General features: G+C 48.4%; 2 protein-coding genes across 4 annotated transcripts in view; both read left to right on the top strand.

Annotated features, from left to right (window-relative positions):
* The window catches only part of C2CD2 (C2 calcium dependent domain containing 2), a 66,229-nt gene extending 61,164 nt beyond the window's left edge, over positions 1-5,065 (top strand). For both annotated transcript variants that reach the window (XM_006071530.4, XM_006071531.4), the window contains exon 14: positions 796-5,065. In XM_006071530.4, coding sequence (XP_006071592.1) covers positions 796-1,016 — 221 coding nt within the window. In that variant the 3' untranslated portion in view covers positions 1,017-5,065. The remainder of the gene's footprint in view (positions 1-795) is intronic.
* A 6,527-nt stretch (positions 5,066-11,592) lies between these two features.
* PRDM15 (PR/SET domain 15) overlaps positions 11,593-26,483 on the top strand; it is a 65,498-nt gene continuing 50,607 nt past the window's right edge. Inside the window, exon 1 of one of the 2 annotated variants that reach the window (XM_025292144.3) lies at positions 11,593-11,702. The gene's annotated coding sequence lies outside the window, so the exon portion shown is untranslated. Of the gene's footprint in view, positions 11,707-26,483 lie in introns of both variants that reach the window. The other variant, XM_006071528.4, reaches the window with a different exon arrangement.

Here is a 26,483-nt window from a genome sequence, read left to right as displayed (position 1 = left end):
TCATGTTCCATCATTTTACATTGAATTTACATAGATCGGAACAAGCAAAATTGAGGTTTTGTAGATCAAAAGTGATCAAGTAACAGATATGTCATGTGACTTAGCTTAATAGACACATGCTGGATCTGGAGTTATAAAAGCTCTTCCTCCCCAAAAGAATAAGTGTCATTTAACTTTCCTAAGGGGCTTCCCAGGTGGCTCAGTGGTAAAGAATCCACCTGCCAGTGCAGGAGTTGTGGGTTTGATCCCTGGGTTGGGAAGCTCCCCTGGAGAAGGAAATGGCAACCCACTCCAGTATTCTTGCCTGGGAAATCCCATGGACAGAGGAGCCTGTCGGGCTACAGTCGACGGTCACAAAGAGTCGGACACGACTCAGGGACTAAACAAGTTTCCTAAGAAGGTGAAAATTGTTTCTGTCAAAGTCCTTAATTTGGTTTTGATATCGGAGCATCCTTTCTGGGTCATTAGAGCCCTGCTCTGCTACTTATACTGTTCCTCATGACAAGGAGTGGGTAGGGCTGGGGGACCCCTAAAAGTCAGGGACCTGAGTGCCTTCCCTGGGAATGGATTCCAAGGGACAGTCCAGCCCGCTGCCCCTACTCTCCTGTTTTAAGCTGCTCTGCTCACTATGCCTTGGGAGCTCTTGTGTTGCGCACAGGCCTGACCCAGCTGCCTTTCTGCGCTTGCAGCCACAGGCTGCCTGTGTTAGTCACCGGAGCTGCCTTCTCTCCTTCCCTCCCGGACACGTCCCAGCCTCTCGCCGCAGCCCTCTGACCCTGTGCCTTGCTCTTTCAGGAGGAATTTTAAGGAAGGGTGCCAAGCTCTTCTTCCGACGGCGGCACCAGCAGAAAGACCCCGGCCTGAGCCAGTCACACAACGACCTCGTGTTCCTGCAGCAGCCTGATGGGGCACGGAGGAAGGGGGTGACGCTCTCCCGGATCCTGAACAAGAAGCTGCTCTCCAGGCACCGGGGCCAGAGCACCCTGAATGGCGCCTCCTCGGACCCCTACCCATAGGCCAGCGCCCCCTCCCCAGGGAAGCTGCAGGTGCGGACCCACCATCACCACCTGCTGGGATACAGCCAGAGGGCCAGCGAGCTGCTGGACGGCCGCCCTGTCCACCGTCTAGCTGGGGTTTTTCCAACCATTTTGTCTTTTAAAGGGGGAAAAAAAACAGTCTCCATCCAGGAGGTTTCCCTGAAGAAAATCTGCAAAGCCCAATTTGCCACCAGAAGCCAGGGGACCCGAAGACTCCACCGTTTGTCTGTGCTCACAGCTGAGGATTGAAGTTAGATGGGAGGATACTTCCCGTGCGAGCTGTGGAACTCACTGTAAGGGACTGTGGATGGGCAGCTGGGGAAACGAGCTCGGTCCTCCATGCTCTAACCTTGGCTGGTGCCTGGACCACATAGCAAAGCGGACGGTCCCTCCGTGCTGTCACTGTGAATGGAATGGATGGGTCACCTCTCCTGATTGGCTACTCAGAATAAAAAGTGCGGCAGCCCCTGCGGACTGAGAGGAGGGACGCAGGCAAACAGAGAAATCACCGCAGTAATGGAAACACTGACAAATATAGGAAGACACTTGCCTTTGATATTAGCCATATAACTTGAAAAATTATGCAAATACTAAATATATCCTATGCATATTATGCTGAACACTTTTCTAAGTTTACTTTGAGCCTATTTGCAAGTAGGAGATATGTAAATCCTTAGGTGGTTTTACATTTTTCTGAATAGCGTCAGAAGCTATAATAACACCACAGAGCAGTCAACACACGGAATGTTTTCCCTGCCGTCTGCCGTCCGGGCTCACAGGAGAGCAGCCAGCCCATCAGATGAAGTCAGGAGCAATAAACCACAGGCACAAGGTTGTGTTCACCATACATATGTGGTTTTTCTTTAGTTCAAGGTTTTGCCAAATATTGCCCATAGCTGAAACAAAGTACTATCAGGGCAAAGGAGGAAATCATTTTATGTCTCAGGTGTGAGTCTTAGGAATGGAAGTTTAATAACAAATGAGCCAAACATACATCAGATTTCTTTTATGAGCTCTTCAGAATGCTACTGTGAACGCTGCTCAGCCGCTCTTGGGAGGCCCTTGTTTTAATTTCCAGTGGGAAAAACAGTGAGCTTGGCACACGATGTTAGTACCCTATGGATCTTCCAAACCACCTTCCTCATCAATTCGCCTTTCCCCTGGGGGAAACCACGTTCCTCAACCGTGAGCCCTTCCCCTGGGGTCCAGTCACAGGTTTTCACTCCTTCTGGATGAGGCACTTTTAGGAGAAATGCTTATTAAGGAGCACCTGTCATCCTGATGACAGGTTTTGCATAAGATCCATGTTTCTTCGTAAGACTCAAAAGCAATTATGAAAACTTGGCTTCTGTCACAGATAGGAAATTGGGTGAGTGCCTTTCTAGAGGTGCTTTTGTGACTCCTTCAACATATACTTCATGGGTAAGAGAGCCAGGGATGAGCAGAAACCTTTATAAAAATCAAGTTTATAGAATTCTTTCTTTTCCTACTTTTTTTCTTTTTGAGGATGAGATTAGAAAATAACATTAAGAATTTTATTATAGGGACTTCCCTGGTGGTCCCGTGGTTAAGACTTCACCTCCCAGTGTAGGGGGTATGGGTTCAATCCCTGGCCAGAGAGCTAAGATCCCACATGCCTCGTGGCCAAAATCTAGAGTATAAACAACAGAACCAATATTGAAACAGGTTCAATAAAGACTTTAAAAATGGTCCACATCAAAAAAACTTAAAACCAGGAATTTTGTTTTAAAACGCACTATTCAAAATCCTTAGGTGTCCCAAGAATTATCAACTGACTGTAAAATGACTTTTTTAGCATACATTGCTTTTAAAGATTATACTCCAATTGTTATCACTGTAAATTAGCACCTGACATTCAAAAATATAGTATGTTCATACCAAGTTAGTCCCCACAGACTAGAAATCGCTACTAGTCTTTTGGAAGCAATGGTCTCATTAATGTTCTGTTTCACTTGAGGGATTCTTGTCCTTTCTCATGTGCTCGGCAGAACATGTGACATTTCAGAATTAATTCTAAGAGGGTATTGTGTGTGTCAGAATGTCAGGCACTGATCAGAAGTTGTCAGTGCAATTTTTTATTTGATTTGAACTCGACTTACTTGAGTGTGAAGGTGTCAGAGTTTTACTTTCAGCTTTCTCGCTCTAAAAGAAGTCGTAGCCATTCCCATTCCTGAACAACCCCACGAGCATCCTGCTCACTGCTCCATACCTTCATCCAGGGCTCTGCTTCTCAACTTTCTCAAGACCTGACTCCTTTTCAGGGTCCTGGGGAAGTGTCAGGGGCTTTCCGTCCAACCTGTGAGGGAGAAGCACATGGATTAACACAAGAGGGAGTGTGTGCTGGCGAGATGCGTGTCTGCTGGTGTCTGTGAGATGCACATCAAGAACCCTGCACATTTAAGTCACTCCAGGAGCCCACCCTCCAGATGCACATACATTAGTCTCCCACAAATGCATTTTTCTGAAGTGACAGAGGACACTGACATAGGAATAAGACAGGAAAAATGAAAGGTAGGGTCAGGGTAGTGCCGTGAGAACGTGGGCTGTATTGATACTGTGAATGTTTCATTTCCAAGCTGTTTATCCAGGTGTATTTTTTAATAGTGTAGGATATTTATGTTAAATGTCATTGACACCGAACATCAATTAAGATTATACACCAAATGCAAAACCTACTTATTGTAAACCACTTCATTCCCTTTACCTTTTCCACACGTGAGAGTGGTTTGGGGGCTTTTGATATTGTTTTGATGAAATTTCTTGCAGAGTGGTGCTTTGAAAGCAATTTCTCATGAACACTAATGTTAATGTGTATCTGTATGTCTGGAACCAGCTGCTCATGTCGGTTTTAATAAGTTGCCAGTACTTCTATTGGATTTGTTTAAGGATGAGCCTGTGTTACTTCCTGAGGAATGAAATGGACCTTCAGGTGTGTGTCTGTTATCATGTAGCATCAACAGAAGTACCCACCTCATCATTCTGGCTGAAAACCTGCTGTGAGGAAGAAGGTTTAGACCGAGCACTTTATTTCAACCAGGTCTCAAGTTTAAGTCCACAAGCATCCCTGGATTTCTAGAGAGAACTACCTGGCCTGCCGCTGCCAGCCAGTGACAAGCTGGGTGCCTGTCCAGATGTTTGATTGGCCTTACTGGTCACATCTATAGAAGGATGCTGTACCTTTTCTCCTTGAACAGAAGGGGAAAGGTTAATTTACACTGCTGCCATTCAATTCAAATGTTTTCTGAGTAATGTTCTCATGGCCCTCAGTCTTGAAACTTGAAATATAAATTGGTGGCTGTTGGAAGCCAGAACATTTAACTCCATCAGATGAAAAACAGGTCTAAGCACCAGCCTAGACCTTGTTGCCAGGTCCTGCCACCACCACCCCAAACCTGAGAAGGTGTGATGACCAAAGCAAGCGGCTCAGGGACATCAGCACTGCTAGTCCTACGAAGCAAACTCAGGTTACACCTCTCTGCTTCCTTCTTTTTTTTTTGGCATTCCTTCCTTCCAGATGAGGAAGCAGTCAAAATGCAACAAACTGTCCCATTCACCCTGGAGGAGGAAATGGCAACCCACTCCAGTGTTCTTGCCTGAGAAATCCCATGGACAGAGGAGCCTGGCAGGCTACAGTCCATCGGGTTGCGAAGGGTTGAACATGACTGAGCACAGCACAGCTCCATTTCCCCAGCTTCCAAATGACCAGTAATGTGCCATTTATAATTTAGGCTTATAGTTCCCCCCTCCCCAGTGTTGTATCAAAGCTACAATTTTTTTTTTTTTTTTTAAAGAAGAAAACAAAAGGGTTTCCAGGTATGTGGAGAGGTTTGGCTTGATGACCAAGCATGGTGATGAATTTAACCCGACCGTGATTGTATTCCTGGGTAGCACTTTAAAAACAGACTGCGGTCTCGTACTGACCTTGTGTGGTTGGGTTCATTCCGGGAAGATGTGGCTGGAACGCAAATGGTCTTGGAAGGAAATAAACGGGCCCACAGAACACTAAACACTGAGTTGTCTTTGCTGATCTCCTGTGCTGCCCCCATGTCCCTCAACTTCTCCGAGGGTCTGGGAATCCTGGTCTTTCTCTCGTCAGGTGTGTCCCTGGTCAGGTGGTTGGAGGAGGAGCTGCCCTAACATTCTTCATAAATGATTCATATGTCACTAAGCCCCTGCTTTAAGCCTGGGGCTAAAATCATTTACTGGAACGACAGTGTCTCCAGTGAACTTTAGGGCCCCGGTGAATTGTAGGTGCTGCCTGCCACTCAGGGTCTCTTGGCCTGGGTCCCCCAGTGGTTATGTGACCCCGTGTGATCCCCAGGGACTTTTTGAGGAGCACTGTTCCCCTTGGGGTGAAACCGCTATCCATCCACCATGCTGCCATCATCACCCTGCCCCAGCCGCCTGAGAGCTGGAGGGGTAGATGCCAGGTGGGGCCCCAGGATGGCTGGGATCCAAGCTGCAGGTTCAGGGGGTAGGGGTGGGGCAGGGGCCGGGAGGGGCGCGCAGACAGAGTATCCTGTGCCAGCCCTCCAGGCCTCACATCTTTGCTGCTTATCAGCCTCCCTGTTTGTGTCCGTTTCCTGTCCCCCTGCTCTGCCCAAGCCCTAAGAAAACTGGTCCCCAGTCCAACCCCCATCCCCATCCCCCATCCTTCCTCTCAGCTGTCCTAACCCTGAACGTCCTCTAGGGTATGGAGTGGTCACTCGAGGGCCAAGACTGACTCACAGCCCTGCATTTCGGAGGAGGAGTCCGCCTACATAAAGCCCCAGCATTGCAGGCTCGGCTCTGGGTTCTCTGCTCGGGACATGGCAGGTGGCGATGGCGCCGAGTCTGGCTTGGGATCAAGGTGTCTCAGGCCCTCTGTTGAACAGCTGCTTCCTGTGTGGCCAGCAGTCTGTTCTGCTCTGACACTCGGAAGGAGTCTGGATGGAGGTGCTGGATGACCAGCTGTCCTAACCTGACCTCCTGGTGGTCACTTGCAGGTGTACACTGTGTTCTTGCTGATCCCGTCTACACAGCATAGATGGATCCAGTTCAGCCACTTCAGCACATTCATCGTGGCGTGCGCACCCCTCAGCCCCAGGACACACCTCTCCCGTTCTTACGGTCTAACCAAACAAGTCCTGCATTCTATGTGAAGTGCCTGCCCCAGAGCAATTCTGTCAGCATCCTTCAGCCCTGCCACTCGGCCCCTTCTCACCCTGTCCTAGACTTGAAGCCCAGCAAGAATGTGGGTGCCCGTATCCCCTGGGTTTAGAATGGTGCCCATGAAGAGTGATGATGGACATCAGTTGACAGCTTTGTACCAGCTCATACAGAAATTCTGCTTACTCACTCCTACCCCACTCACTGGGGTCTGGGGATGGAGCAGACATGGAGGGGATGTGTGTGACAGAGTGCTGCTCTTGACCTTGGTCCCTCACAAATGTAGGGTGCTGTGTGTATGTGTCAGTAAATCGTTTATCAAAAGAAAGGCCGCTCGCTCGCCATAGAGGGCTGGATACCAGCATTAATGATCTAGCACAGTGCCCGCCCTCAAGAGAAAGCTGCCAGGCCAGGCCCCCTTCCCAAGGTGAGCCAGGGGCATCACCCTCCACAGCTGTCCACAGCTCACCTCCGCTCTGAACCGTAACTGTCTGTAATGCAAATGGCCAAGCTGTGCCTTGCATGTGCCAGGCATTCAGAATGATTCTTGATACTGATGCTGTCAATATTCATCAAGTTAGATGCTTGTATAGATGCACTGGGCTGCTTGATATTTTAGAGAAATACCAGGGGAGGACTCGAGATCACAGTAATTATTGCCAAAACTAACTGAGTGCTTGCTATGTGCCAGGATTTTGCAAAGAATTTACTAGACACTGACTTCTGTGCTCTTTGAAGCAACCCTGTGAGTTATGATCTCAGGAAACTGAGGCATCAAGAGGTTTAGTCGCTTGCTCAAGATCACACAGCTGGTAACTTGGCAGGATCAGAATTTAAGCCCAGGCTGCCTGGCTGCAGAACCCGTTTTTATGACTAGTCTCCACCACCTCGTGTCAACTGAAGAGACCAAGGACTTGTGGCCTCATGTGGTCTTTCCCGAATTTTATGTTACGGGTGAGAATGATGGAACATGAGATGCACTGCTTGGCACGAGACCACTTGCTGGTTGTGAAAGTGAAGTGAAATTGCTCAGTCGTGTCCAACTCTTTGCGACCCCATGGACACCAGGCTCTGTGGGACTTTCTAGGCAAGAGTACTGGAGTGGGTTGCCATTTCCTTCTCCAGGGACTCTTCCCGACCCAGGGATCAAACCCAGGTCTCCCGCACTGCAGACAGACGCTTTACCGTCTGAGCCACCAGGGAAGTCCTTGCTGGTTAGTTCTCTTTATCTGGATGGGAAGAATTAGCCAGATTGAAAGCAGAAGCTAAAGGTGGTGTGGAGAAGTGAAGCTTAGGATATGTATGTCCACAGTATCCCCTAGCAAAGGAGCTTTATGTTTAAATTAACAAAAAGCCAGAGCTATGAGACATGTATCAGGCAGGCCAATGTCGGGGCTGAGAGCATGAGCCCCAGTCCGGGGCTGCACAATAAAGCAATGGCATCTTAACGTCACAGCTGCTCTCTGTTTGAGAAGGAAAATCTGCTGATCATATGGGAAGCACTTCTCTGTTTATGTGGGGTTTTATACATATTTATTTATTTCGCTGTTCCTGGCACACAGGATCTTAAATCTTCTTTGTGGCATGTGGGATCTTTAATTGTAGCATGTGGGATTCAGTTCCCACGAGGGAACTAACCTCGGCCCCCTACATGGGGAGCATGGAGACTTAGCCACTCAAACACACAAGGGAAAGCCTTGTGTGTTTTTGTTTTTAATTCTCCCAATTTATTTTTAAAAATTCCAACCTAGGGAATAACCTATGTATCCTTCACCTAGATTCACTGGTTTTGCTCTATTTGTTTGATCCAGGATCTAGTGCTCAATTGATCGATTATTGTTTGAGGACATCATGTTTCACCCTAAATTCTTCAGAAAGTGTTTTCTAAGAACATGTTCTGTCACTCAGTCGTGTCCAGCTCTTTGCAATCCCACGGACTGCAGCACTTTGGGCTTCCCTGTCCTTCACCATCTCCTGGAGCTTGCTCAAACTCATGTCCATTGAGTTGGTGATGCCATCCAACCATCTCATCCTCTGTTGCCCCCTTCTCCTCTTGCCTTCAATCTTTCCCAGCATCAGGGTCTTTTCCAATGAGTTGGCTCTTCACATCAGATGGCCAAAATATTGGAGTTTCAGCTTCAGCAACAGTCCTTCCAATGAATGTTCAGGACTGATTTCCTTTAGGATTGACTGATTTGATTTTGCTGTCCAAGGGACTCTCAAGAGTCTTCTCCAACACCATGGTTCAAAAGCATCAATTCTTCGGTGCTCAGCTTTCTGTATAGTCCCAACTCTAACATCCATACACGACTACTGGAAAAACCATAGCTTTGACTAGATAGACTTTGTCAGCAAAGTAATGTCTCTGCTTTTCAATATGCTATCTAGGTTGGTAATAACTTTTCTTCCAAGGAGCAAGCGTCTTTTCATTTCATGGCTGCGGTCACCATCTGCAGTGATTTTGAAGCCCAAAAAAGTAAAGTCTCTCACTGTTTCCATTGTTTCCCCATCTATTTGCCATGAAGTGATGGGACCAGATGCCATGATCTTATTGAATGAGACCTGGGAGTGATGTTTCAAGAGGGGTGAGTGTGTTGGAGGGGGTTGCACATTAGCTGCTGTGGTCAGTTTGGGGCTCTTGGGAGTTGGGGCGCACTTGGGCAAAGACCTGAATGATGCGGAGAACCTGGGAACATGTTCCAAGATACAGGGGTAAGTGTAGACCTTGGCAACGTGTTCAAGGAACAGAAGGCTGGAATCTCACCACTGGGTGGGGCTCAGCAGGGTGGAGCTGAGGAGGCACAGGTGAGGTAATCCAGGTGTGGGAGGTGGTGATGGGGACCTACTGAGAGTGCCACCCGGCAGCCACTGCGGAAGGCTGTCTGTCAAGGTGGGGTAGGAGCAGAGAAAGGAGCCCCAGCAGCATTTCCTCCCCAGTCCCTATGGACACGCCCTGCTGATGGGAAATTAAGATCAACGTCACTGCCCAGGGTGTGGTTTCAATCCCTAGTCAGGGAATTAAGTCCCACAAAGGAAAAAAAGATCAACCTAGTACACAGATCAATTTGTACAAGTGAGTCCGGCGGAAGGATAAATTCCTGCAGGTGGGACTGCTGGGCCAAAGGTTCTGTGCATTGAGGATTTCTGTGGATATTAACAGATGGCCCAGATGAAGGCTGTGCTGATTACATCTGAACCTGGAAAGGATGAGACCGTTCGTTTCTCTACAGTCTCTTCAAAATCATGCTATTAAACTTTGAAAATGTTTGCTAATGTAAGAGATAATAATGATCTCACTGTAATTTTGCTTACATACACAGCTGCAATAATATAGTTGGTTAGCATTTCCTATGGGTTTCCCTGGTGGCTCAGACAGGAAAGAATCTGCCTGCAATGTGGGAGACCTGGGTTTGATCCCTGGGTTGGGAAGATCCCCTGGAGGAGGGCATGGCAACCCACTCCAGTATTCTTACCTGGAGAATCCCATGGACAGAGGAGCCTGGAGGGCTACAGTCATGTGGTTGAAAAAGAGTTGGACATGACTGAGTGACTAACATACATAGGAGTCATTGTATTTTCTGTGAACTGTCCATCGACTGTTCATTTTTCTGTTGGGTTCTTTATCTTTTTCTTATTGGTTCTTAAGAGCTTTATTTATATTAGGGGAAGGAGCCCTTTCTAATATCAATTTCAAATCATTGCTCTCAGTTCACTCCCTCTCTTTGATTTTATTAATATGTTTTTGCCAGGCAGAAATGTACAAGGCAGAAAGTGAACTCAGTTGTGTCCAACTCTTTGGGACCCCATGGACTGTAGCCTACCAGGCTCCTCCCTCCATGGGATTCTCCAGGCAAGAGTACTGGACTGGGTTGCCATTTCCTTCTCCAGGTGGATCTTCCCAACCCAGGGATCGAACCCGGGTCTCCCACATTCCAGGCAGACGTTTTAACCTCTGAGCCAAGGCAGCTACATTGCCAAATCTGAGCACCCAGGACTAGATGAAGGATCCTTCTGGTCTCTTCTGTTTCTATTCCTCTGTGACTGTTGGTTCAGTGAATGATAAGGGTTGAGACCATACAAGCCCCATCCCTCCCCCAAGCTTGGGTGGAAGGCAGAGGGGACAGAAACAGTTAGTGCCAGGCAGTGGCGCTCTGGCCTCAAGTTCGCGGCATCCGGGGTGCCTGTAGGTACTTGACACAGCGCATTGTGGGGCAGTGGTTAAGGCAGAACTCTGGGGACTCCCAGGGCCTGGACTGAAAAGGCAGGATCTCCACTCACCAGTGAGCTGCTCTAATTTAGGAGCTTGGCAGGCAAGTCAAAAGCCTCTAAGCCTTTACCAAGTGGACAGAAAGATGACCAAGAAGGGTAGCAAGCAGGTCTGTGGGCTAAATTCAGAAATCGTTATTCCTGGGCAGCAAACAGACTTATCGACACCGGCGGGGTGGGGGTAGTGGGGGTGGAGGTTGAGATGTATGGAGAGAGTAACATGCAGATTTATAATACCATATGTAAAATAAATAGCCAATGGGAATTTGCTGTATGACCAGGGAACTCATACAGGGGCTATGTAACAACCTGTAAGAGTGGGATGGGGAAGGAGATGGGAGGGAGGTTCTGGAGGGAAGGGACATGGGTGCACCTATGGCTGATTCTTGATGTTTGACAGAAAACAAAACTCTGTAAAGCAATTATCCTTCAATTAAAAAATAAATAAGTTAGAAAAAAAGAAAGTTCGACTCTCTTTCACCTCCCCTCCCCCACCCCCAGGAAATTAAGTTTCGAGGGAGCCGTCAGAAGAAAGGTCCGCGCGGGGTGGGGGTGTGCGAGCTGCCAACGTGAACCCGCGAACCCGTCGCGGGTATCCGGACCCGCCGCGCAACCGGGGAAGGGGCGCGCGCGGCCGCTTGACGCCCCCTCCGGCCCCGGGGAAAGGGCAGCCGGAATCCGCTACGCGTCTCCCGCCCGATCCGGATCCACACCGCCCGTTCACCCAGCGACCGGTCCACGCCTCGCCCGCGCCCTGCCAGTCCAGTCCACGCCGCTCCGGTCCCCCTCGTCCATGCGATCCGCAATCCCACTGCCCCGGTCCACCGCGTCCGCTACCGCTCCACCGGTCTGTGCCACCTCCTCTCGGTCCACATGACCCGCGCCCTGCTGCTCGCTGGTCCATGCCGCCCGCTTCCGCGTCCACACCGCCTACTCCCAGGCTCTCCAGTCCACGCCGCCCGCTGCCCCGTCCACACCACCCGCTCCCGGTCCGCCCTGCCCGCTCCCCAGTCCAGACCGCCCGCTCCGCGGCCACACCGCCCAGTCCAGGCCCAGGCCACCCGCTCCCGCTCTCCTGTCCAGGCTCTCGCGTCCACGCCGCCCGCGCCCTGCGAGGACTACAACTCCCACAATGCCTCGCTGCCGCCCCCCGGCTTCCGGTGCTGCGCAGTTTCCGGAGCGGATCGCAACCCGGAGTCCGGATCCGATCCCGCTCTGCACATTCCAAAAGCAGGTAAAGCCCGGGTCCCGCGCCCGCCGCCCGCCCCCGCGCGCGCCGCCCCGGCCAGCCACCCCCGGCCGGCCGCCCCCGCGCGCCCTGGCCCGGCCTGCCGCCCCCGGCCCCGCCCGGCCCGCCGCCCGCCCCGGTCCATCCGCCATGCCGCCTGTTCTTTGTTACATTCGCCGGCTGCGGGCACCGTGGGCGATCGGAGTCAAAACCCGGCTGGATTTCCCGGAGCCGCTCCGGGATCGCCCTGCGCGCCGCCTGCCCGCCCGCCCGCCCGCCGCCGCCGGCCCAGCCGCGGGCCCCGCCGCCCGCCGCCCCTCGCCGCCCCCCGCACCCCGGCCGGCCGGCTCCCGGCGCGGGGCCGGGGCCGCGCTCGCCCGTGGGCGCGGCGCAGGGGGTCCGCCGCCCCCGGCCCCCGGCCCGCGGTCCCGCCCCCGGGCGCCCTCGTCGCCGACGGTCCCTCGTGATGTCACGCTCCCCCGTCCTGGGCCCAGCCTCCGGGGGCGCACAGGGAGGGTCCCTGGACCCCTGGCTCCTGAGATTACAAAGGCAGACCCCTGAATTTGGGCGATGGGGCTGCCCACCCCCCCCCCCCCCCCAAGAGCACCCTGCATCCCGTTTATGTAAACCCTTGCGTGGCAGAGGCAAGATAGTGAAACCCATGGACAGGTGACATGTGCCCACTCTCCGGGTGGGTGGCCCTGCTGGGAAGGGGTGCGCTGGCCCCGTCCTGGCGCGGACAGGTGGACCAGCAGGCCATGTGGCCTCTGGAGAGGATGTCGGACGGGTGAGGGTAAGCTTTGAGGGGACAAGTGGAAACGCCCTATGGAAATATCCACCTTCCTGATGGTTATTGTTATTTTGTGTTTATTAAGCTCTTAATGTAGTGGATGAGATTTTTTTTAATCCACAAACGCTCAGAAATTGCCCCCTCCCCACCACTGGGTACACCATGGGTAGATTAAAATGGTAGAAAAAAGTGTGTGATCAGAGACACGTGGACCCGTGTACATAGTTAAAGCTGCCAGCCCACAAATACCAGGGTTGCCTAAACCACTCTCATAAAATCTGGACTCACCAGATCAATTTGGAGAACACTGTTAAGTTCCTGGAAGTATTTTTAAGGATGAAAAGTAAATGAGCAACTGGTTTTGTAACAAATCTTTAGAGGCAACAGTGTGAACTCTGCCTGGAATGATTGTGGACACTTTGTTTTATAAGTCAGCCCCCTTCTTCTCTCTCCCCCCACTACACACACACCGCTACCATATTTTGTTTCAAATCTCGATATTTTCACATTTTCCACATTTTCACTGCTTCATTCTGCTTCTCTGTATTTCCTTGACATCACTACCTTATGATGGTTGAATGGTTAAGAAAACAACTGTAGTTTGAATTTTGAAGAGGAAAAATAGTAGGATTTATCCTATGTAGTTTTTTCCTTCTCTGTCTTTGATTCATATTTTTGCAGAAAAGTTGCCAACAAAGAATGCAGTAGTAATATGTTCTATTTTGTAAACAGAAAAAACATTTATATTTTTCCAGAACACCCATAAAACAAAACAAAACAAAACTCAACTGCGAGGCTAATAGCTTTTCTGGGAATAATTGTATTTGAGAAAGAACTCCATTAGCTTGGTATATGTGTCTCACATACCATTGTCTTTGTAGAAGGCCGGAGAACGCTGCACCCATTCTGCAGGTTTGAGAGAGATTGAAGGCAGCTGTTTCTTGGACATGGGATTTGAGAGGCTGAGATTGTGAGCAGGGACTCAAATGCTTTCTCAGCCTCCTTTTCACAGTTGTGACCCATGACAATACTCGCTGAGTTCATCTCACACAGTTCATGTATGCCTGCATTCATCGGCCATCCTTCAAGCAGCTGTTCTTTGCCGGGTGCTGCAGAGAAGAAGAGAGAAGGCCCTGCCCCATAGATCGAATGTTCTGGAGGGGAGGAGATGGATAGTGGTTGGAGCCTGGAGGAGAAGGCAGGACGGGTGGCAGGTGGAGGTGGGGGTTTGGGCAGGGGTGGGTGCACTTGGGCAGTGGGGACCCAGAAGGTCTATCTGGGGAGGGGATGGCTGAATGGAAACCAGTGTTTCTCAGTGGAGATCTGGGGTGAGGGCAAGTGCAAAGGCCCTGGGGTGGCAGCAAGCTTTGTGTGGCCGAGTCAGAGCAGCACAGGCTGTACTCTACTCAGAGTTCACCCTGAGAGCCAGACACCCCTGGGGGCTTTGGGCAGGGGTCCAGCAAATCTGTGTCTTTCTCATAGAAACAGGGTGGAGGCAGAGGGGAAATGAGGAGTCAGGACAGGACAAGGAGTGTTTCTAGAGTGAGGCAGGCCTTGCTGCTGGACTGGTGGGGAATGTGCAGGAGGTGACAGGCGGTGCCGTTCGCTGAAGGCAGCTGACAAGTGTGCAGGTTGGGGCGTGGTTGGGGAATCAGGGCCCAGGAGACCAGCAGCATTTTTAAACTGCCCCTCAGGGTGGGAGAGACCCTTGCCCTGCGCTCGCGGCCCTGGTCCTCACCTTCCTGGAGTGCTCCCGGCTTAAGAAAGGCCCCTCCCATCATCCAGGACATGGCGACCCCCAGCCCCAGTCTCAGTGTGGGCCGTGGTCAGCTCACAGGCGTGTGGGCATCACGGTGTCTGGGAGACCTCGGGCAGTGGCTGTCTCTAAGTAGTGACAGAGCCCCTCCCCTGCAAAATTGCTTGTCTGTGGAGCAGAGCCTTCTGCACTCACATCTGTGAGAGCAGAGGATAGGAGTGGAGCTGAATCAAATTCCACCGTACGTGAGTGGACTGGGGAGAAAGCCCTGTTTACCTCACTAATCCCAGCCTGTGTGTCAGGTCAGCGGTCACCGGTGTGGGCAGCATTTCCATTTTGATAAGTGGTGTCCCAATTATTGGAACGATAGCTCAGTCCAGGAGAAGTTAGCACAGACTCAGGGTCCTAGAAAATCAAGACCAGTTTGATCTATATGTATAAAAGGTGATCCGTAGTCATTTCAAGCACCAATGTAACACGTGGGGTTTAACACCTGCAGTGATGGAAACAAACACTGGTAGAGACAGAAGCGCCTCCTGAAGGGGGAGAAGAGCTTGTCCACATACCCTATGACCAGATGTCACGCTCTGGTGCTTCGATTCCAATAGACATGCTTAAAGAGCCACAGAACTATTTTAAGAAGTCAATATTTATAATATGCTGGAAATTATGTCCCTCACAGCTGTTTCAGATGGTGATTGCAGCCATGAAATTAAAAGATGCTTACTGCTTGGAAGGAAAGTTATGACCAACCTAGATAGCATATTCAAAAGCAGAGACATTACTTTGCCAACAAAGGTCCGTCTAGTCAAGGCTATGGTTTTTCCAGTGGTCATGTATGGATGTGAGAGTTGGACTGTGAAGCAAGCTGAGTGCCAAAGAATTGATGCTTTTGAACTGTGGTGTTGGAGAAGACTCTTGAGAGTCCCTTGGACAAAAGGAGATCCAACCAGTCTATCCTAAAGGAGATCAGTCCTGGATGTTCATTGGAAGGACTGATGTTGAAGCTGAAACTCCAGTACTTTGGCCACCTCATGCGAAGAGTTGACTCATTGGAAAAGACTCTGATGCTGGGAGGGATTGGGGGGCAGGAGGAGAAGGGGACGACAGAGGATGAGATGGCTGGATGGCATCACTGACTCGATGGATGTGAGTTTAAGTGAACTCCAGGAGTTGGTGATGGACAGGGAGGCCTGGCATGCTGCGATTTGTGGGCTCGCAAAGAGTCGGACACGACTGAGCAACTGAACTGAACTGAACTGAACAGCTGTTTCAAGTAAGGCTGAGCTACTTATACTGTCAGGTGAAGGACCGGAAATAGCATTTCACACAGCACTTTAGTGGGACCGTCAGCAAAGAGGTCAGTCATGCCTGGACCTAAGCGTCAGGTGGGATCAGGGCCTGGGTAGACTTGGGCATGGGAGGTGATGGCGAGTGAATGTGGGGAGAGGAAGGTGGTCAGCCACGTCTGGCATGACTCAGAGGTCAAGTGAGGTGAAGAAAAAGATGTTTAGTGGACTTGACATGTGTCTTCAGTCAGCTCTGTGGGCAGGACTCAAAAAAAAAATCAGTGGAAGAAGAGGACAGGGGAAGTGTGTACGGGTGCCACTCACAAGGAGTTTTCGTATGAAAACCTGAACACAGGAAGCAGGCTGGCAACAGTCATGCGTCGATCACCACCCCAGCTGCCGCTGCCTGGGGCCTGACTGCCCCCTCCACCCCATCCAGGACTTGCCACTGGTCGGACCCGGAGGCGAACCCTGGTCACATCATTGCATCTGTAAGTGTTTCGGAGTGTGTCTTTCCAGGAGAAGGACTCTAAAAATAACCGCCATACGTGAGCCCACCTAAAGCGTTTAATGCTGGCACCTTAATGTGGTCAAAATCTGGCCAGATACCCAGCCAGTGTTCAGATATCCAGCTGTCCAGTCAAGGTCATATGTACTTTATTTCCACCGGGATCCAGACCATTCCCACCCATTGTGCTGGAAGTCGCTTTTAAACTGCTGTGATTTGGAGATCACTGTGGCTACCCAGGCGGTTGTAAAAAAGAATGCAGAGATCCATGTTCACTTCATCCACTTCCCACTGGTGGTACCACCATGCACAGCTCCAGTACTGGGTGACTGGAGGAATGGTGACCTTTATGGGGTCCAGACACAGGACATGCCAGCCCGGTTGGAGCCCTCTAATAGCCTCATGCTCTCTGTCTTTCCACCCCAACCCCTCCTTGACCCCCACCAGCCACTCACTGCTCTAGTTCCCTTCTCACTAATTTTGCCATTTCAAGAACGTGAACAGGATCACACACTATGTAACTGCTGGGGATTGGCTTTTTTCACCCAGCAGCGTTCTGGAGGCTCACCAGGGTCTGTCGTGTGTCAGGAGTTCCATGTTTTCAGTTGCTGACTAGTATTCCAAACTGTAGATGGGCTACAGAACCAGGCACTCAGTGAGGCACCCTGGGTTATCTCCAGATGGGGCTGTTAGGAATAAAGCTGCCCCCAACAGCAGTGTACAGGCTTTTATATGGATGGAACTTTCCATTTCTCTGGGCTGACCACCCAGCCGGTACTATTACTGAGTCATAGGCCATGTTGATTCATCAGAAATTGTCGAATGGAATCCCATTGCCACCAGGGCACATGGGTGCCCCTGTTCTGAGAGGTATGTAGTGGTGTCTCACTGTGCTTTGTACTTGGAGGCTAATGATGTTGGACGTCTCTTCATGTGCTCATTTGTCATTCCGGTGTTTTTGTTGGTGAAATGTCTGTTTATGTCTTTTGCCCACTTTACAGATGGGTTGCTTGCATTTTTATCCTATCCTTGGGTTTTAAGAGTTCTTTGCGTATCTTACATATGGATACATGGTTTGTTAAAATGTCTCTGGTTCTTTACTTTGTTCATCCTCTTAACTGTGAATTCTGTAAAGCGAAATCTTTAAATTTTGGTGACGTCCCACTTATCAGATTTCCTTTAGTCAACTGTGCTTTCGGTAACAAGTCTAAAAGTTGGCTAGCCCTAGTCTCCAATGATTTTCTCCTATTTTTCTAAAAGTAAAAAAATTTTTTATCCTTTTAAGTTTCTTGTCTGTTAGGAATTAATCCTTGTGTAAGATGTAAGGTCACGGTTCTTTTTTTTTTTTTGTCTCTGCATGTCCAGTTGCTCCAGCACTGTTGAAAAGGCCATCTTTCTTTAGTTGAGCTGCTTCTATCCTTTGTTCAAAATCAGTTGAGCATATTTGTGTCACTCTGTTCTCCATTTCCACTGACCTGTGCATCTGTCCCTCCAGCTAAACCCGAGTCCTCATTGCTGTCGCTTTATAATTAAGTTTGAGTCAGGTAGGGTGACTCCTCCCACTTTAATCTTCTTTTCAGAGTCATTTCCTAACAGTTATCATTACGGGGGCTGCCTCGTAAACCTCAGTTGTCACAGAGAACATCTGCTTCACATCACCCCTCCTTTCAAACTGTTTCTCACCAAGTTACACACAGGTTATTTACACACAGGTCATCCTGACCTGAGCCTAACTGACATTCAGGATGAATCTGGCTTCCTGACACAGTTACCATGGTCCTCCAGCGATCACAGGTTTCCTGACACAGTTACCATGGTCCTCCAGTGATCACAGGTTTCCTGACACTGTTACCGTGGTCCTCCAGCGATCACAGGTTTCCTGACACTGTTACCGTGATCCACAAGTGATCACAGATTTCCTGACACTGTGGTCCTCCAGCAATCACAGGTTTCCTGACACTGTTACCATGGTCCTCCAGTGATCACAGGTTTCCTGACACTGTTACTGAGGTCCTCTAGTGATCACAGGTTTCCTGACACTGTTACCATGGTCCCCAGTGATCACAGGTTTCCTGACACTGTTACCGTGGTCCTCCAGCGATCACAGGTTTCCTGACACTGTTACCGTGGTCCTCCAGTGATCACAGGTTTCCTGACACTGTTACTGTGGTCCTCCAGCAATCACAGGTTTCCTGACACTGTTACCGTGGTCCTCCAGTGATCACAGGTTTCCTGACACTGTTACTGTGGTCCTCCAGCAATCACAGGTTTCCTGACACTGTTACCGTGGTCCTCCAGTGATCACAGGTTTCCTGACACTGTTACCATGGTCCCCAGTGATCACAGGTTTCCTGACACTGTTACCGTGGTCCTCCAGCGATCACAGGTTTCCTGACACTGTTAACCGTGGTCCTCCAGCGATCACAGGTTTCCTGACACTGTTTCTGTGGTCCTCCAGTGATCACAGGTTTCCTGACACTGTTACCGTGGTCCTCCAGTGATCACAGTTGCTGTTTGTTTTCTTTTGGCAGCCATGTAAGTTTTAAAAAGATTTAAGGTTAAGCAGCTGTTCTCAGACTTGAGCTGCATCAGAATAGCCTAAAGGTTTGCAAATACCTTACGGTTTGCAGAGTATGGAGATCCCAGCCCAGAGAGGCTGCTCCAGCAGGTCTGGGGAGGGACCCAAGAATTTGCCTTTTCAAGAAATTCCCAGGTGCTGCTGGTGTTACTGTTTGCTAGTCCAGGGACCACACTTTGAGAACCACTGGTGTAAGGTACGTATCTCCAGGATCAGTAGTTAAAATGGCTGAATCTCACACTTCGTGAATTTTTCTGTCATTTCTCCCTACAACAGTACTATCTATAGTCCCTTGTTCTAGGATTTCTTACATGCTGGAGAAGTCTGGAGACTGAACTTCCCTTCTACAAAGGAGCATTCCACGCACCAAAGGGATTTTTCCAGGATAGCACAGATTTCAGGAGGCTTCTTTATAAAACCTATTTATGACATATACATCACTAATGTAATACACAACAGTGAAAAGCTGAAAGCCTCTTTGCTAAAATCTGGAACAAGTGTGTCCACTCTCACCACTTCTGTTCAACATAGTTATTGGAAGTGCAGGCCACAGCAATCAGACAAGAAAAAGAAAAGGTATCCAAACTGGAAGGAAGAGGTAAAATTGTCTTTATTTGCAAGTGACATGATACTATATATAGAAAAACCTAAAGATGCCACTTCTTCATGGATCACAGCCTTGTCGTGGCAAAGGGGCTTGTGTAACTCATTGACGCTATGAGCCATGCCATGCAGGGCCACCCAAAATGGACAGGTCATAGTGAAGAGTTCTGACAAAATATGGTCCACTGGAGGAGGGAATGGCAACTCATTCCAGTATTTCTGAACTCAGATCATGGCATCTGGTGCCATCACTTCATGGCAAATAGAGGAAGAAAAAGTGGAAGCAGTGAAAGACTTTGTTTTCTCAGGCTCCAAAATCACAACAAACCTTTGTTGGCAAAGTGATGTCTCTGCTTTCTTTTTTAAAATGACAAACCTAGATAGCAGATTAAAAAGCAGAGACATCTCTTTGCCAACAAAGGTACATATATAGTCAAAGCTATGGTTTTTCCAGTAGTCGTGTATGGTTGTGAGCACTGAACCATAAAGAAGGCTGAGTGCTGAAGAATTGATGCTTTCAAATTGTGGTGGAGAAGACGACTCTTGAGAGTCCTTTGGACTGCAAGAAGATCAAAGCAGTCAATCCTATAGGAAATCAACCCTGAATATTCATTGGAAGGGCTGATGCTGAATCTTTGGTACTTTGGCCACCTGATGGGAAGAGCTGATTCACTGGAAAAGACCCTGATGCTGGAAAAGATTGAGGGCAGGAGAAGGGGCAACAGAGGATGAAATGATTGGATGACATCACCAACTCAATGGACATGAGTTTGGGCAAACTCCAGTAAATAGTGAAGAACAGGGAAACCTGGTGTGCTGTAGTCCATGAGGTCATGAAGAGCTAGACACAATTTAGCCACTGAACAACAACAAAGAAGATGCCACACAAAAACTACTAGAACCGATAAATGAATTCAGCAAAGTAGCAGGATGCAGGATTAACATGCGTAAATCTGTTGCTTGTCTTTACACCAACAGTGAAATATCAGAAAGGGAAAGTTAAAAAAAATCCTGTTTAAAATTGCATAAAAAATACTTAGGAATAAAGCTGATTGAGGAAATGAATGAATTATATGCTGAGAACTGTAAAACACTGATAAAGGAAATTAAATATTGTTTAAAGAAATGGAAAGATAGCCTATGCTCTTTGATTAGAAGAAATAGTATTGTTAAAATGGCCATAATACTCAAAGCAGTCTACAAATTGATTGCAGTCCTTATCAAATGACCGGAGACATATTTCATAGAAAGATAATCCTAAAATTTATATGGAACCATAAGAGACACAGAATTGCCAAATCAATCCTGAGCAAGAAGAACAAAGCTGGAGGCATCATAACTCAGGCTTCAGATAATATTACAAAGGTGTACTAATCAAAATAGCTTGGTATGGCACAGAAACAGACCTGTGGATCAACGGAACAGAGTAGAAAGCCCAGAAATAAACCCAAGTATCTACGGTCAATTAATTTTCATCAAAGGAGGCAAGAATGTACAATGGAGAAAAGACAGTCCCTTTAGTAACTGGCATTGGGAAAGCTGGATGGCTGCTTGTAAAACAATGAAGTTAGACCATGGTCTCTCACTGCACATGAAAATAAACTCAAAATGGCATAAAGACAAGACACCAGCAAACTCCTAGAAGAGAATATAGCCAAACATTCTCTGACATAAATCATACTGATGTTTTCTTAGTCTCCCAAGGAAATAGAAATAAAAGCAAAAATGAACGAATGGGATCTAATCAAACTCATAAGCTTTTGCACAGCAAAGGAAACCACAACGAAAAGATAACCTATGGAATGGGAGAAAATATTTGCAAATTATGCAGTTGACAAGGGCTTAATTTCCAAAATATACAGATAGCTTGTATAACTCAGTAACAGAAAAACAAGTCAAAAAGTGGGCAGAAGACCTAAATAGCCATTTTGCCAAAGGAAGTCATCAGATCAGATCAGATCACTCGCTCAGTCGTATCCGACTCTTTGCGACCCCATGAATCACAGCACGCCAGGCCTCCCTGTCCATCACCAACTCCCGGAGTTCACCCAGACTCACATCCATCAAGTCAGTGATGCCATCCAGCCATCTCATCCTCTGTTGTCCCCTTCTCCTGCTGCCCCCAATCCCTCCCAGCATCAGAGTCTTTTCCAATGAGTCAACTCTTCGCATGAGGTGGCCAAAGTACTGGAGTTCCAGCTTCAGTATCATTCCTTCCAAAGAAATCCCAGGGCTGCTCTCCTTCAGAATGGACTGGTTGGATCTCCTTTTGTCCAAGGGACTCTCAAGAGTCTTCTCCAACACCACAGTTCAAAAGCATCAATTCTGCAGCGCTCAGCCTTCTTCACAGTCCAACTCTCACATCCATACATGACCACAGGACAAACCATAGCCTTGACTAGACGGACCTTTGTTGGCAAAGTAATGTCTCTGCTTTTGAATATGCTATCTAGATTGGTCATAACTTTCCTTCCAAAGAGTAAGCATCTTTTAATTTCCTGGCTGCAGTCACCATCTGTAGTGATTTTGGAGCCCAGAAAAATAAAGTCTGACACTGTTTCCACTGTTTCCCCATCTATTTCCCATGAAGTGATGGGACCGGATGCCATGATCTTCCTTTTCTGAATGTTGAGCTTTAAGCCAACTTTTTCACTCTCCACTTTCACTTTCATCAAGAGGCTTTTGAGTTCTTCACTTCTTTCTGCCATGAGGGTGGTGTCATCTGCATATCTGAGGTTATTGATATTTCTCCCGGCAATCTTGATTCCAGCTTGTGTTTCTTCCAGTCCAGCATTTCTCATGATGTACTCTGCATATAAGTTAAATAAACAGGGTGACAATATACAGCCTTGACGAACTCCTTTTCCTATTTGGAACCAGTCTGTTGTTCCATGTCCAGTTCTAGCTGTTGCTTCCTGACCTGCATACAGATTTCTCAAGAGGCAGATCAGGTGGTCTGGTATTCCCATCTCTTTCAGAATTTTCCACAGTTGATTGTGATCCACACAGTCAAAGGCTTTGGCATAGTCAATACAGCAGAAATAGATGTTTTTATGGAACTCTCTTGCTTTTTCCATGATCCAGCGGATGTTGGCAATTTGATCTCTGGTTCCTCTGCCTTTTCTAAAACCAGCTTGAACATCAGGAAGTTCACGGTTCACATATTGCTGAAGCCTGGCTTGGAGAATTTTGAGCATTACTTTACTAGCGTGTAAGATGAGTGCAATTGTGTGGTAGTTTGAGCATTCTTTGGCATTGCCTTTCTTTGGGATTGGAATGAAAATGGACCTTTTCCAGTCCTGTGGCCACTGCTGAGTTTTCCAAATTTGCTGGCGTATTGAGTGCAGCACTTTCACAGCATCATTTTTCAGGATTTGGAATAGCTCCACTGGAATTCCATCACCTCCACTAGCTTTGTTCATGGTGATGCTTTCTAAGGCCCACTTGACTTCACATTCCAGGATATTTGGCTCTAGGTGAGTGATCACACCATCACGATTATCTGGGTCGTGAAGATCTTTTTTGTACAGTTCTTCTGTGTATTCTTACCATCTCTTCTTAATATCTTCTGCTTCTGTTAGGTCCATACCATTTCTGCCCTTTATCGAGCCCATCTTTGCATGAAGTGTTCCTTTGGTATCTCTGATTTTCTTGAAGAGATCCCTAAGGATGGCCAAATGTTAGTTGCTCAGTCGTGTCTGACTCTTTGTGACCCCTTGTACTGCAGCAGACCAGGCTCCTCTGTCCATGGGATTTTCCAGGCCAGAATACAGGAGTGGGTAGCCATTCCCTTCTCCAGGGTATCTTCCTGACCCAGGGATCAAACCCAGGTCTTCTGCACTGCAGGCAGATTCTTTACCATCTGAGCCACCAGGGAAGCCCAGGGATGGCAAATGGGCATGTGAAAGGATGCTCAGCATCACTAATTGTTAGAGAAATGCAGATCAGAACTACAGTGAAGTATCACTTCACACTGGTCAGTATGGCCATCACTGAAAAGTCTACAGATAACAAGTGATGGAGAGGGTGTAGAGAAAAGGGGACCCTTCTGCACTGTTGGAGGGAATGTCAGTTGGTACAACCACTATGGAAAAAACTATGGAGGTTCCCTAAAGCACTGAGAACTAGCATATGATCCAGCAGTCCCTGGGTATATCCCTGGGAGAAAACTGTAATTCAGAAAAATTCTGGCACCCCAGTGTTCATAGAAGGACTACTTATAATAGCCAGGAAGTGGACTCCTTGAGAGGCCAGACCAGAGGCAGGTGGCCACATCAGGCATCAAGAAAGGCCAGAGTGGTTCCCGTCGTTTGCACCCTCTGATGCTGCCAGCTTTGTGGGAATCCTGTGTTCTGCCATGATCTGGCTTCAGTTTGGGAAGTGTTCTTGAGAACTTCCTTGAACGTGACCAGTGGAGGTAAGTGGTTCCTGCCAGTGGGCAGACAGTTCTTAGGCCCCTGGGGGCACCTCAGCAGCTCACGAAAGTGGGTTTCCACATGTTTCTTCCTCTTTGTCCTTCCTCTTTTGCTCTGTGACCAGCCGCTGCCCACATTCCAGGCTGACCTCTGACCCTGCCCGTGCAGGCCATCAGGCAGGAAGCCCTAAGTTAAACATGCTGAACTGCCTGAGACATCTTGTAATGTAAAGGTGTGTTCCCAGAAACAGAAGCTACTGTGCTGTGTTTGGGGGAAAATATGCCCTGGTTATGGATCCTTGGCATTTTAAGGGCAAATTGGAAATCCCATCTCTGCCTTGTTTCCTTTTAACTAATTGACTTCCGTGGTGGAATTTTCAACTCTGTCCTCTACTCTGCTCATGAAATTATGTGCTCAGCAAATCTGCATTTTCATTTGGACTTTGCATTGTCTGGTGTTCATCCTTTAATAGCTCCTGGGGATGGGAATGGGGCAGAGGGCATGTGGAATCAGCATTCAGGAAGTATGCAAGCCTGCATATGATACCACAGATGGTCTTGGCCAGGAGTGGGATACAGGAAGGATGTACTGGGTTGACTTAATTGGGGATGGAAGGGTGGGGGGAAGAGGAACTATTATTGAGTGGCACACACCAGGTGTATCTCACTTTATACTCCCCTCAAAGCTATATGGGGTGGGCATCTTAATTTCCTTTTATGGGTCAGGAGTCTGAGACCCCAGAATGAACATGTTCAGATTGCCCACAAATATATAGGTAGTGGGGCTGGGTGTGGCTGCCTGCTATGGAGGTGACCTCGAGGTTGAACCAGAAATAGAAGTGACTGGATGTGATAAAGGTTTTGTGGAGAGCAGGAGGACTCCCCTCCATGATGTTAGGTGGTGCCTTAGTCCCTGAGAGAAATGTGAGAAATGCGATGTTTCGCAGAGGTTAGCAGGTGGAGAAAAATAGAGGTCGTGTGAGACAAGGCTGCCCTGGAGGCATTCACAGTCCTGTGAGGCAGGGAGAATAGACGTGGCCACGTGGAAACTGGCTTTCTCTAAATGGCAGTGCATTAAAGAAACTAAGATCATGGCATCCGGTCCCATCACTTCACGGCAAATAGATGGGGAAACAATGGAAACAGTGACAGACTATTTTCTTAGGCTCAGAAATCACTGTGGAGAGTGACTGCAGCCATGAAATTAAAAGTCACTTGCTCCTTGGAAGAAAAGCTGTGACAAACTTAGTGTATTAAAAAGCAGAAATATCACTTTGCTGATAAAGGTCTGTATAGTCAAAGATGTGGTTTTACCAATAGTCACATATGGATGTGAGAGTTGGACTGTAAAGAAAGCTGTTCAGTTCAGTTCAGTCGCTCAGTCGTGTCCGACTCTTTGTGACCCCATGAACCGCAGCACGCTGGGCCTCCCTGTCCATCACCAACTCCTGGAGTCTATCCAACCCATGTCCCTTGAGTCGGTGATGCCATCCAACCATCTCATCCTCTGTTGTCCCCTTCTCTTGCCCTCAGTCTTTCCCAGCATCAGGGTCTTTTCAAATGAGTCAGCACTTCACATCAGGTGGCCAAAGTATTAGAGTTTCAGCTTCAACATCAGTCCTTCCACTGAACACCCAGGACTGATCTCCTTTAGGATGGACTGGTTGGATCTCCTTGCAGTCCAAAGTACTCTCAAGAGTCTTCTCCAACACCACAGTTCAAAAGCATCAATTCTTCGGCACTCAGCTTTCTTTATACTCCAACTCTCACATACATACATGACTACTGGAAAAACCATAGCCTTGACTAGACGGACCTTTGTTGACAAAGTAATGTCTCTGCTTTTTAATATGTTGTCTGCTGCTGCTAAGTCACTTCAGTCGTGTCCAACTCTGTGTGACCCCATAGACATCAGCCTACCAGGCTCCCCCGTCCCTGGGATTCTCCAGGCAAAAACACTGGAGTGAGTTGCCATTTCCTTCTCCAGTGCATAAAAGTGAAAAGTGAAAGTGAAGTCGCTCAGTCCATGTCTGACTCCTAGGGACCCCATGGATTGCAGCCCACCAGGCTCCTCCATCCATGGGATTTGCCAGGCAAGAGTACTGGAGTGGGTTGCCATTGCCTTCTCCGAATATGTTGTCTAGGTTGGTCATAACTTTCCTTCCAAGGAGTAAGCGTCTTTTAATTTCATGGCTGCAGTCACCATCTGCAGTGATTTTGGAGCCCAGAAAAATAAAGCCAGCCACTGTTCCACTGTTTCCCCATCTATTTGCCATGAAGTGATGGGACCGGATGCCATGATCTTAGTTTTCTGAATGTTGAGCTTTAAGCCAACTTTTCCACTCTCCTCTTTCACTTTCATCTGAGTGCTGAAGAATTGAAGCTTTTGAACTGTGGTGTTGGAGAAGACTCTTGAGAGTCCCTTGGACTGCAAGGAGATCCAACCAGTCCATCCTATAGGAGATCAGCCCTGGGTGTTCATTGGAAGCGGATGCTAAAGCTGAAATTCCAGTACTGTTGCCACGTAATGTGAAGAGTGGACTCATTGGAAAAGACCCTGATGCTGGGAAAGATTGAAAGCAGGAGAAGAAGGGGGCAACAGAGGTTGAGATGGTTGGATGGCATCACTGACTCAGTGGACATGAATTTGAGCAAGCTCTGAGAGATAGTGAAGGACAGGGAAGCCTGGCGTGCTGTAGTCCACGGAGTCGCAAGAGTCAGATACAACTGTGTGATTGGACAACAACAACATTTATTTTACAAATGGAAGCGGATGGCTGCTAGGGAAAGGTGAAAGCCAGGGTTCACGACAGTGTCCTAAATCCAGAGCCATGCACACGCGTGG

The sequence above is a fragment of the Bubalus bubalis genome, chromosome 1 (assembly GCF_019923935.1).
Source record: "Bubalus bubalis isolate 160015118507 breed Murrah chromosome 1, NDDB_SH_1, whole genome shotgun sequence".
NCBI classification, from domain to species: domain Eukaryota; kingdom Metazoa; phylum Chordata; class Mammalia; order Artiodactyla; family Bovidae; genus Bubalus; species Bubalus bubalis.
Note: the sequence above shows the minus strand (reverse complement) of the source record. Positions and strands in the feature narration are given on the sequence as shown.